We start from the raw sequence: 12,662 nt of genomic DNA, 5'->3' as shown, positions 1-12,662 counted from the left end.
TTTTAGTTTAGTCCCTGTAGTAGACTTGAATTAAGAAATGCTGATGTAAGAATTATTCATTCATCATTTAAGTGTTATTCAAGTGTAATAGCAGACATCCTCATGAGGAACCCATTTTTAAATTATATCATTAGGCACTTTGTTATTAGCAGCCCTGACACAAAGAAACATCATTTGTTTCCAGTTCTTTAGTTGGATCTTTTATAATACCACATATGACACAATTTGACAAGAATGATGCAATAGTTTTGCACAAAGGTGACAAGGAGTTTTCAAAAAAGCAATTTGTGGAAAATTTGGAATATCTGAGCATGGTGTAGAAATTCTCCTTTAAAGTTTAGGGACACTACAAAAGAAGAGGGCAACAAAAAATGGCAGACCTTGAACAATATTAATGGTTTCTATAAAAGGGTGGCTGTCAAGAAGCCAGTCTTAAGAAAGGGAAACAGAGAAAAGACTGAGGTATGCCAAACAACACAAAAAGTAGACTAAAATGGTCTTATGAACTGATGAATCTTCCCCACTGAGACATACTCAACATTATTAAAGCAGTGTGGGATCATCTAGACAGAGAATTGTACAAAAGGCAGCCAACATCTTACATAGAACTTCAAACTGTTCCTGAAGTCTACTGAAACAATTAAAAAGATTTATCTAAGATGCTATCAGGCTGGGCTGAAGAATAAAAATTGTCCTACAAATATTGACTTTCATGCTAGAATTCTACGTTGACCTTTCTGACTGCATGTTGCAATGAACCACTACACCTGTTTTCAGTTTTTCAGAGAACATGTGAAGAAACAAGTTGATGGCTCACAACTTTTTACACAGTAAGAAATGACTTGTGCAGTGGAGATAATTCATTCATTCATTTTCTAAACAACCTAATCCAATTCAGGGTCATGGGGAAGCATGAGTCTCTCCCAGCAAGGAGGTGAAAGGCAGGAAACACCCTGGACAGGTTGACAGTCCATCACAGGGCACAGTGAAGATCAGTTCTCTTAAGTATGTCCATGCTGGGGAGAAACCCCAAGACGCCATTGGGTGGCACTATATACCCAGATAGTACAAGTCACACTTTTGCCTCTCAGTATGGGAATATTTTAAAGCTGTAATATATCATCTTGCTCACTCTATAAAGGGCTTAATGTTTTCCAATTGGTCTATTGTCTCCTCCAGGAAGCATTATAACATTGACTTTTTTTTTTTTTTTTTTTTAAAAAGAAAAAAAATGTGCTCAAAATGTACTCTACATTTAAATGTTTTATGTAAAAACATTTTGAATTATTTGGTACATAAAATATGTTACACGAATAAATAGTGTTTCATGCATTTCTTATATGCACCATGTCCAGTAAAATTCCCAATTCTTTTGGGAAGACATCCCACAGCTGATCCTAAGAAGATTACCTTGCTGGCAGAGATAGTTAACCAAAGCTCTGCACCATGTTGCCAAATCCGTGCAGGTTGTGTTGAACACTTGTCCGGACATGTTTTTGGGAAAGGGTATTTCAGAGTAGATGAACCAAGTTCATAGAGTGAATCTGTTTCAAGTAGATATGAAATCTTTTGTTGTTATTTTTGCTGGTGTTTTTCCACAAGAGGCCTTTATGCATTATTATGTGGCTGGTCCTGAAACCACATGGGTACAAAGAAATTGGGGGAAAAAAATTAAAAAAAAAAAAAAACACACACATTCATACAAATAAACCAGATGTTTTAAGTAGTTTCTACTTTTTCTTTGTGTTTTCGGCTGCCATTAAAGCACCTAGGTAAATCTGGAGCAAGCTGCTTGTTCTTTGATTGGACGACGCACAATTCTACAGCATGTCTGTCAAATTCAACCAATCAGAGCGCGTGTTGTTAGCAGGCGCGTTGGTTCGCCGGTCGCGTTGCAGTTTGCAAAAGGGGAAGCTGCAGCGTCGGAGGTGTCGGAGCTATGAACCGTAGGGACAATGTCGAGACAGGAGAGACAGAAACACCATCGGAGAGGTTCTACATGGCCATTCCCAATGAAGCACCGTGCAGGAACGAGCAGGAGAAGCTATCAGGGGTTGTCAAAAACGTCCATAGGAAACTGCGCAGGAAATACAGAGAGGGTAAGTAGCCCCTTTGGACTCTTCTGTTTGTCTGTAATCTACTTGCTAACCCTTCGCGTTAGCTATAAAATATTAAATTACCTATATCTACTTAGCTCTGATCTATTGATAAACCAATAACCGGTTAAGTTGGTGACTTGGTTACGGTCCTGTTGTTAGACTGGTTAGCTGTGGCAGACTGCAATCGACAGCAGCCAGTGTTGCTTTGAGTATGCAGGCCCTTTCAAGCCCTTTAACATTTCATGTGTTGAACAGACGTTGTTGTTTTAGTTACATAAACACACATGTTTTGTCTTCCAAACCCATTCACCGCAGACTCTTAATAGGTTACTGATGAGAGACATTAAAGCAACCGGGCTGTTGGCAATGACTGACTTTCTATTGCCTCTTTGTTGCCTGTAAGAGATAACTTTGTTGATAAAGCAAACATTGGCCTCAACTTTTACAATCACGCTACTTTAATTTCTGAATATGGCCTCCAGTCAGACTCTGATAACTTGAGATTTCTTCCATCTGGTATTGTGACAGTGGTCCTGAGATCAATGCATTTCTGTCCATATAATGAACACAGTTTGAATGAAGGCATGAAGCCTTATTTTCTGTTTGCTGATTCTTAGTTAGAAACTGATTACATATTCAGGCAGAAGAGTTGAATCACAGTAGATGAGACAAAGGCTGGTCCTTTTGCTCTAAATTAATACATACAAGATTGAGTCTACCCTATTGTCACAATATAATCGAAAAAGATGGTGAATGATATGCTGCTGCAAATTATCATAGTGCCAGGTATTGTGAATGGAAAAAAATATGTGAATAGTCATTTAGCTTTGCTCAACTCATACTTACAATGTTCTGAAACTTTTAACCTTGTAGCAAAATGTGTTAGTTTACTAAAACTAGTGCATAAAATGATATGTTTTATTTGTGCTTATTTGGCTCTGTTTTTCCACCTTTCAACACTAAATAACCATCAGAGTGTTTGAAGATGAGTTGAGGTTGTATTTATCTGTTGAGTAAAGTACATTAAATTAGCGAGTTTTTTACACGGCGAGGCTGGTTGTTTTGGAGACAAGAATAGCTCAAAGCAGTCGTCCTGTGAGCAGACCTCATGATTGGTTAATAAGTAAAGCATGATCTGGAGGACTTGGCATTTAATCCCAGTGGTCATGCTTTCAGAGCACTGCTGTTTACCACCACTCCTCTTGTTGTCCTTTCATTTCTGCAAATCAGATATGGAGTTTTTCCTTCTGGTCATGGGATTTCTCTCTTTATCAGCATGTTTGCTTATGCCACAGGCTGTCGGGTTCTGAGCAGCTGCGGAGATGTATTAATGAGAAGTTTTGTGGACATTATTTTTGCTGTAGGGTGGCTACATGAGGAGGATCTTTTTTTTTTTTTTTTTTTTTTTCTTTTTTCTTCCTTTTTGAGGAACAGTGCTGCCTCTGTGCTAGCAGAGACGTATTGACTTGCTGGCAGTGCTAAAGCATCAAAGTGCCCGCAGTGATGTGAGGGTTTTCAGTCGTTTTTTCAAAAAAGTACAAATGTTTTGAGGCTAAAGAGGATGACGAATGATGGCAAGTAGGTTTTAGATGTTTACTAGAATATTTCAGCATGATGCTGAGTAGCTTGAGCAGCCTTTGAAAGTCTGAAATAAGTCCTCTAAGTAGTAAAGTTTGTTACTGTCTTTTTGATGAATTCCTCTTTTTCCAGTGGGTGACTTCGACAAGATCTGGCGTGAGCACTGTGAGGATGAGCAAACTCTAAGTGAGTACGCCCTCGCCATGAAGAATCTTGCTGACAACCATTGGACCAAAAACTGTGAAGGGGAAGGCCGCATCGAATGGTGCCGCAGGTGCAGCTGGCTTCCTTCGTTCTCAGACCTCTTTTAGGTTTTCTTTTTAATCTGATGAGCTTCTGACCTTTTTTTTTTTTTTTTTTTTTTTAAAATTATTATTATTCCCCTTTCTCAGCGTCTGTCAAGAATATTTCTTGGATGGTGGGATGAAAAGAATGTTAGAAAAGGATGAGAAAAGTGCCACACTTGCCATGGGTCTGACCGCAGCATCTGTAAGGGCCCAGGCATACAGCACCATCCCCAGGTAGGTTCAGGAACAAGCATCCACTGCTTGTGTGTGTTTTTTTTTTTCTTAAAACTTTTTGTCTTCTTTTACCATCATTCTCGATACTACAAATGCATATTTTTTTAAGGGATGTGTGATCACATTACATTAGTCCTGCTTCTCATTTAGTTTTGAATGCATACAGTTAAAAGTAAATCATTACAGCAACTGACTCACTCTCATGTTGGCAACTTTGCAAATATTTTAGTTTAGTTTTTCTGGAATAAACATGGACAAATAGTATTTTCCCTTCAAACTTAATGCATTTAAAAATGCTTACTTTATTATAATAATGTAATATTATGAGACCGCAAACAGTATTTCTTTCTCAATCAGTTAGCATGATAATATGCATGCAAATTAAGTTGTAATATACATATATGGAAGTTTTGTTTTTGTTTTGTTTTTTTTTACTATTTTAAGGTTGCTACAAGCTGACATCTCATATGCTGCATCTTAACAGGTATTCTGACTTGGCCTTACAGTAAGCTCCATGCTGATGTTTCTTCTGCTTTCTATAACAGTTCAATCTCTCAGCTGGGGAAAATCCGCCTTTTGGATGTGGGAAGCTGCTTCAATCCTTTCCTGAAGTTCGACGAGTTCCTTACAGTCGGTATTGACATAGTGCCTGCAGTTGAGGTACATGTGCCTCTTAATTGTTGACTTTTTGTTAAAAATGTGGTTTTTAAATTTGGTTTTGTGTCAGATGCATTCCTGAGTGCTAATTGTAGCAAGAAAAACAGCAGAAATGACTCCTGCAGGGTTGTGGTTTTACAGCCTTGGTGTGAAATTTTTCATAAAGCAGAGGACACACAGGCTTTGAATTCTGCAGCCATTAGTTATGAAACCAAATGAATGCAGTGAAAGGTGTTATTTGTGTCACAGTTCTCATCTGAAGCATGAGTTGTTCTGCTTTATTTACTTTCACAGAGTGTGTACAAGTGTGACTTCCTCAACCTCCAGCTCCAGCAGCCTGTTCAGCTGGCAGGTGATGCGGTGGAGGCCTTCCTCCGCCAGCTCCACAACCCCATCGATGCTCTGCCTGCTCAGCTCTTCCACGTAGTGGTCTTCTCGCTGCTCCTCTCCTACTTTCCCTCGCCATACCAGCGCTGGATCTGCTGCAAGAAAGCCCACGAGCTGCTGGAGCTGCATGGCCTGCTGCTCATCATCACCCCCGACTCCTCCCACCAAAACCGCCACGCCCTCATGATGCGCAGCTGGCGAGTGGCAGTGGAATCGCTGGGGTTCAAGCGTTACAAATATATCAAGTATTCCCACATGCATCTTATTGCTTTCCGCAAAGTATCTCTGGCCACCACCACTGACCTGGTGTCGCGCAACTACCCCGAGATGCTCTATATCCCTCAGGACTTTAATTCCAACGAGGAGGAAGACTGTGATGACATGCCGGCTCATGTGCGCTCTGAGTTTGAAGATGACCAGCTGGCTTGGGGTTTCTCAGAGCTCCCGGACACACCATACGACTCAGATTCTGGTGAGAGCCAGAGCGGCTCTGTGCCTGGTTTTCATGAGTTGGAGGATCCCATACTGCTTCAGAGCTAGAGTAAACCAGCACCTACCCCACACCCTTCCCCTCCCCTCATAGCCCCTCTCTACCGTCTCCTTCCCTTCTTCTACTGCGCTGCCAAATTTTTAACCTGCTGCATTCTTCCACTTTCCCCTCCCTCTCCTTGAAAACAAAAAAAATGCAGTTTGCACAGTGTGACAGAGAAATTTACAGAATATTTTTCTCGTATCAACACCCATCTGAGTACACAAACGCACACCACACACACAGAAAGACACACACATACACTTACACTAAGATGGATATATTTTGATAAATAGCTTTTTTTTTTTTTTTTAAGTTGAAAACTGAATGCCCTTAAAATCCAAAACTCCCTGCTCCTTGTTTTTAATCCCCATCTCCAATTCAATATTTTTAAACCAGCTCACCTGCGTTCTGTGCTTAGTCTCTGTTTGAATAAGCTAGTGTCACAGGCTGCTCAGTAAAAAGAAAAGGCCAAATACAGCAACCCAAGCATTCTGGTGGGAGTTTGATTGCACTGGAGAAACAGATGTATGAGTTGGACTCGTATGCTTGCTTCTGTCATAGTCATGCAACTCGACTTTCTGAAAAGCCTTGATGTGCATTAAAGAAGAAGAAAAAAAAAGAAAAAAAAGTTAATAATTTTTGTGTGTGTATAAATATATATACACACGCACACACGCTTAGTTAAACATCGGTGTTGTCCAGTGTAAAGTGTGACACTGTTGTTTTAACATGAAATCCTCTGAATGATTTATATATCTTTGCAGGAAGGTGGTATTTGTAGCATTTTAAACATTTTAGGTACCATACTGTAGGAGTGTTGCTAGGTTTACTAATGTGAAAATGTGTTTACTTGTCATGTAACATGGTACGATTGTGAAATAGGTATTCTACCTTTTAGCCTCCTGTCAATTTTTGCAACAAACTAGAATTGCGTAAGATTTCCGGTTTCATTTTTTTCCTTAAACGCTGAAATAGTATGTTGGATTTCAGTGACATATTGTAAACCGACTTGACCACAACAGTATCCTTTGTCCCAGTTTCCAATATCTGAGGTCCTTGCTGTCAGAAAAGTTTTCATGATTGAAGATGTTTGCACAAACTTATGTTTTTTTTGTTGTTGTTTTTTTACATACTCTGTAAAACTAGTTTTAAAAAAAAAACTCTTGTTTTTTTTTTTGTTTGTTTTTAGCAACAAAACAGGAGGTGAGATTGGAGGATATTGTGTGCTCTGTGTAGAGGTCTTAGCTAAAGACACTACCAGGTGAAATGGTGTGTATTCCTGCTGGTCGCTTAAAAGACCTGTTGTGCGAGTATTGTCAGGCTTTATGTGTGAATTCTTTTTTTTTTAAAGTCTTTGATCAGTGGCATTTTATCATGGATCCAGAAAGGCATCAGGATCAATGACCCCCCCCCCCCCCCCCCCCCCCCCACTTCCTTCTAATATGACAATTTTACAGCCAATAATGGGTGCATAAAACAATACCTTGAAGTATAAGGGGCCTTGTTCATATTTCTTTTGTCCACATGAACCTATTTAACACATATCAAGCTTTTTTGGCCAAACTGCACAAAAGCTGTCCAGTTTTCCTTGAGCATATTAAGGGAACAAGAAACATTTTTATTGGTGGTGCATTGCAGTGTGCTTTTTCCATGTCTGTATTATTTCTTAATGTAGAAAATAAAAGGAGAGAGACAAAAAAAGAAAAAAAAAAACTGTATTGCACATATTCAGACATGGAAACTGTTTTTTGTAGTTTGCATGATTCATTTTTTCATCATTAGTAATACAGAACAATGTGTGCTTATAGGATGGTTGTATTTCTTTTATAAATGAATGTAAATGTAAGATGTGTTTGTGTGCTTATTTTTGAATAATCTAAATGACGCTGTGTTGACTGTAGTTTTATGAAGGTACAAACTGCAGAGGTAGTGCATTTGTTAAATTTAGAAATGCTTTACATTATTATTTGACATGCATTTTTTTTAAATCTGGTATTTTAGACATAACTACACAGGTTTAAAGTTAAAACCTTTTCCAAACAAAATATGTAGCCTCTGATATTGAACCAAAATTTTGAGATACTATATTAATAATTATGGGTTGTGACATGCTAGCACAGTAGATGTCACAGTTCCTGAGACATTTTTAGCATCCAAAAACATTAGTGAAAGTTATAAAGTGTTTTCCTTCAAAGAAAAAAAAAAAAACCTAAGCTTTTGCTATTTAAGCTTTTCCAGCCCATTTTACCATATTTCCTTTAAACAATGTGAGTAAATTGTAAACTAAACAGCATTTGCTAAATATTTTAGAGAAATGAAATCCTTTTTTTTTTTTTTTTTTTTTTTTTTTTAATTCAAAGGGGGAATCTCGTGGAACTTAAACGTAAAGTTAGGACTGGACTACCAAACGCAGAAGACATTTTTGACCCTAGCACTTGCCGTAGCGAAATCCAGTTATGGCGTCTGTCATCTGAGTAAACTTTTGACGGGACAAAGTTTTTGAACTGAAATGTGTTACGTACTTCTGTCAGTTTTTCTTTTTCACGTATTGTCAGCAGTTCGTTTCACCATATTGAACATAACAGGAAACTGGTGGCCTTCAAGATGTAAATGATTAGGACTGCTTTGTAGATCGTTGCGGAGATGTAAAACTGGCAGCTTTACGGCGGCTAAGCTAGCTACTTCTAACTAGTCTGCCAGCTACAGTCAAGTTTTCCGCATTTTATTCGTCGTAACTGACAGAAAGTGTGTATTTAAAAATAGGTTGACGAAGTTTTTTCTTTTATAATCTGAAACAGTCCAGTCCAATATGTGTCGTTTTCTCCGGTATTGTGTTAGTCACTGTCTTCACGCAGCCATGACGCGGCTGGAGGAGGTCAACGGAGAGGCGAGCATGTGGTCCTCAGTCCGGTGGCTCGGATACCTGTCCGGGCTAAACCTGCTCCTGGCTCTGTGTTTGGGTCTGTATGCGCGGTGGGAGAAAACCGCTGACTCCACTTTTCTTGTCATCTTTGTTTTGGCTCTGGTCGTACTAGCGATAGCAGTAATACTGTACTACTACTTCAACATGGAGCGCTTCAGCCTCAGCCTACTCCACCTATGGTACGGCTTTTTACTGGGTTTGCTATGTTTCCTTAATCCACCGGACCTGAAAAGCGATGTTAAGGAGCAGTCAGCCAACTATTTGCTGCTGGCCAGTGTGGCTCTGAGGACGCTGTGGGCGCTGCTGGAGAGGCTGCTGGGATGTACCAGGTACCGTCCTGCCTTCCTCACCTCGGCGGAGCGCGTGGAGCTAGCCGGCTTCGCCACAGCCAGCACGGCGCTACTAATCCAGAAGTCCCTCAGCGTGATGGTGCTGGTCGTGGCGTTGGCCACGGTCATGGTTGCTCTCCGGATGAAGGCTCTTTTTGCTCTCCCTAACTTGGTGTGCTTCGCGGCGATCACTGGTGACATATTCTTCAAGTCTCTGAACATCACCACCAACCCGTTCGCCCTCGCTTGTTTCTTCAGTCAGCTCATTTGCGACCCTCTGCTGGACTTCTACTTCAGCGGCCTCTCTGTGACCGAGCGCTGGCAACCTTTCCTGGTGTGGAGAGGTCTGTGGCGCCGCCTGTCCCTCCTGCCTCTGTTGGTGGTGGAGGTGGCCTTCCTCGTCCTGGCTGCTCGGAAACTCACCGACTTGGATCAGTGGTACCTGATGATCCCAGGCTTTGTGGTGTGTGTGCTCTTCTGGGCCATTTGCCACATGGTGTTTGTCATCACTGTGTGGGGCTTTCACACCAAGCTCAGCGACTGCCAGAGGTTGTGTTTATCCCAGGGGCCAGAGGACAGCAGTCTGGACAAGGTCATGGCGTCAAAGGGCATGAGACACTTCTGTCTCATTTCTGAACGGCTGGTACTCTTCACCCTGCTGTCAACTGTTGCTGTTGCTGCTCTTTGCTGGCAGGTAGGCAAATCTGACAAATAAGTTTGGTCTGTTGATCATGAGACTGTAAATAATGAAATTTTTGCATTAAATCACTAAGAGAAAATGTTTTCAGTTTCTTTTCATGGGAAACTATTTGTCTATCGCCTTTCTTTGTAGCTAAAACAGAATTTCCCCTCTGAGATTTCTTTATATTTAACTGATGTTGCCTATTTTAAAGATGTCTCCTTGATAGTTATGAATCTGTTTGTCAGGCCTCCAGCAGCATCTTTGTGAGCACAGTTGTGCTCATTCTGCCCCTGGAGACTCTGTTCCATGGACTCTTCTACGAGCTTGGGAACAGTCTGGGAGGAACCTGTGTGGGTTACGCAGTGGTCATCCCCACCAACTACTGCAGGTTGTGCAAGTCTCAAGCCTTTTACTGTGCTCATACACTTCACTGTGTTTACACTGTTCAGTTATATTCAAGGGGGGGTAGAATTACTTTCATTACTAGTGTTTTACATATGATACAATTTATAAAAAAAAGTTTCCCAGGGCTTAAAACAAGATAAATAAAAACTCAAATGAACTGCAATACAATACAGTTTGTATCAAGTTATCATGCATTTGGTAAAAACTAAGCAAAAATACAGAGGCAGCATAAAAAACCCACTAAATATTGCATCTAAAAGAACATGGAATAAGTAGCAGCCAGGTGCTGCTGATCATTATGATCTCTGTAAACGCTGTGGTTTTGATAGTTTGACAGTCTGAAACATGCAGTAAAGTGTTAACTGCCATGACAGCTTCTTTATTTTGGGTTAGTTTGTTAAATAAGTGATGACAGAATACATCATGTTATGTGAGGTTAGTTACTTTCTTTTAAGACCTGTAAAGGATCAGATAATATTTGTTCTGTCCTGATTTTGGGAAGTCTTAAACTATTCATTAAATGGTTATTTGGAAACATGGCTAGGAAAGTATCTCTGAGATTTAATATCTCTTTTGCAGAAGAGTCCTGGTCACCACAGCAGGAAAAGAAAACCTTTTTTTTTTTTTCTATACATGGATATTTTTATGTAATAGGATTATTTCTCCTGTCCTTTGCTGTAGCCCTGATGGTCAGCCCACGCTGCTGCCTCCAGGCCAGGTCCAAGAGCTGAACAAACGCTCGACAGGCATGTTGAACAATATCCAGCGCTTCTTTGCCCACCACCTGGTTGAAACTTTTGGCTGCGACTATTCTACGAGCGGGATGACCCTGGAGGCTCTGCAAGCCAAGATCAAATCCTTCTTGGAGCTCCGCACGGCTGACGGGCCTCGCCACGACACATACGTGATCTTCTACAGCGGACACACGCACCGCACTGGAGAATGGGCGCTGGCAGGTGAGAGACACATTTCAATTCATTTAATCAATTATGAATTTATCATTTTAATTAAGATTTTAAGATGGTTGTACAGCTCGGATTGTACATGTAAGTAATTTTCTGTGTTCGTTGTCAGGAGATGTTCTTCGCCTGGATCAGATCTTGGAGTGGTGGAGGGAAAAGAACGGCGGTTTTTGTTCTCGCTTCATCTTGGTGCTCGACTGCGACAACTCGTTGCCGTGGGTGCAGGACGTTCAGAGAGTGGAGGGTCTGTATGTCGCTGTGCAAGGAGCTACACCCGCTAAAGCGACAGACGTTGAACTGCAAGACCCGCCGCAGCTCGGCGACTTCACCTCTCAGTGGGTGGAGTATAACTGCAACTCGAACAGTGATATCCAGTGGTCCGAGAGGGGCAGGGCTGTTTCTGCAGCCTACGGCATCTCTAAACACTGGGGCGACTACACTCTGCATCTTCCCACGGGAAGTGACGTCACCGATCACTGGAGGATGTACTTTCCTCGGATGACGTACCCGGTGGTGCAGATGGCGTTGTGGTGCAGCAGCTTGAACTTGCTATCGTTCTGCGGTTTCTGCCTGCGATGTCTCAAAAGAGTCAAACTCAACTGGTTTCCACCTGCCATACTGGATACTGGGCAAGGCTTCAAACTAGTCAGATCATAGAAACAATAGCAGAGGCCATTATTATTGTTAAAATAGTTGATACAGAATATTTTAAAGACTCCTTTTTTAATACACTGAAAATAGGCAGCTTTTTGTCACCAAGAAGAATCCCTTCTCAGAAATGAGTCAGTTACAGGTGAATTTGTGTCTTTAAGTGCTAGTTTTTATATTCCATTAAGATACTTATGTTAGTGTGTGGAAGATTTAACTTGAAGGACTTCAGTCCCTGACAAATGTAAAGGCATATTTTACTTTCATGACAAAGCACAATATTTGCACATTCTTACCTTTGTTATACTTCCACCTTGAATCTGTACACTCATGATGCCTTTTTTTTTTTTTTTTTTTGATCTCCAAAGAAACTCACTCAGCTGATCTTTTAACTTGTAAACCAAAGTGGCTGCAGCAGTTTCATCTCTCAGGCATGCAATAGTTTAAAAGCAGCCAGATGTAAAATTTCTAGTTTTTCTGTTCATCTATTTTGATAAAAGATTGATCATATACTTTGTATAATATGTATTTTTTCACTTGAACTTGATTATATGCTAAACTATGCATACTTTGTTGATGGATAAATGTTTCATAATGCTTTTGGGTGATAAATATTTTTATATTTTATTTTGGCTGCTTAAAAGTCCAAAAAAAAAGTTTGAAACATGAGTGCACTACACGCAGAGATGCAGTATTTATCTACTAATGAACTACAGGAAGATCTTTTCTTTCTAGGGCTTATTGCAGTTACTGGGCCAAGCAAATTTTACTTTAATCAGTTTGACAACTTAGTGATTTAAAAGAAGCTATTAAGGATGACTTTCTATGCAATTAAAAAAAGTTAAGCTTTCTCAGTCTCTGAATTTTTATTTCCTGAAACCCTCCTGAAATTTTTCCCGAAATTAAAAAAGTAGTCAGAATTTAAGAGCCATTCAGATC

General features: G+C 40.3%; 2 protein-coding genes across 2 annotated transcripts; both read left to right on the top strand.

Annotated features, from left to right (window-relative positions):
- The first annotated feature begins 1,928 nt into the window (after positions 1-1,928).
- Positions 1,929-7,620, top strand: samtor (S-adenosylmethionine sensor upstream of mTORC1). Its single transcript, XM_079259260.1, has 5 exons — positions 1,929-2,099; positions 3,810-3,951; positions 4,070-4,198; positions 4,744-4,858; positions 5,150-7,620. Exons 1-5 carry the CDS (start codon positions 1,940-1,942, stop codon positions 5,780-5,782), a joined length of 1,179 nt encoding a protein of 392 aa, XP_079115386.1. The 5' UTR covers positions 1,929-1,939; the 3' UTR covers positions 5,783-7,620.
- A 666-nt stretch (positions 7,621-8,286) lies between these two features.
- On the top strand, positions 8,287-12,153 carry tmem168b (transmembrane protein 168b). Its single transcript, XM_079248512.1, has 4 exons — positions 8,287-9,720; positions 9,954-10,096; positions 10,795-11,069; positions 11,188-12,153. The coding sequence occupies exons 1-4, from the start codon at positions 8,584-8,586 to the stop codon at positions 11,730-11,732; spliced, it is 2,100 nt and encodes a 699-aa protein (XP_079104638.1). The 5' UTR covers positions 8,287-8,583; the 3' UTR covers positions 11,733-12,153.
- Positions 12,154-12,662: the final 509 nt, after the last annotated feature.

This window comes from Telmatherina bonti (assembly GCF_933228915.1).
Source record: "Telmatherina bonti genome assembly, chromosome: 2".
In the NCBI taxonomy this organism is placed as follows: Eukaryota; Metazoa; Chordata; class Actinopteri; order Atheriniformes; family Telmatherinidae; genus Telmatherina; species Telmatherina bonti.
The sequence above is the reverse complement of the archived record's forward strand: the minus strand, read 5'-3'. Positions and strand labels throughout refer to the sequence as shown.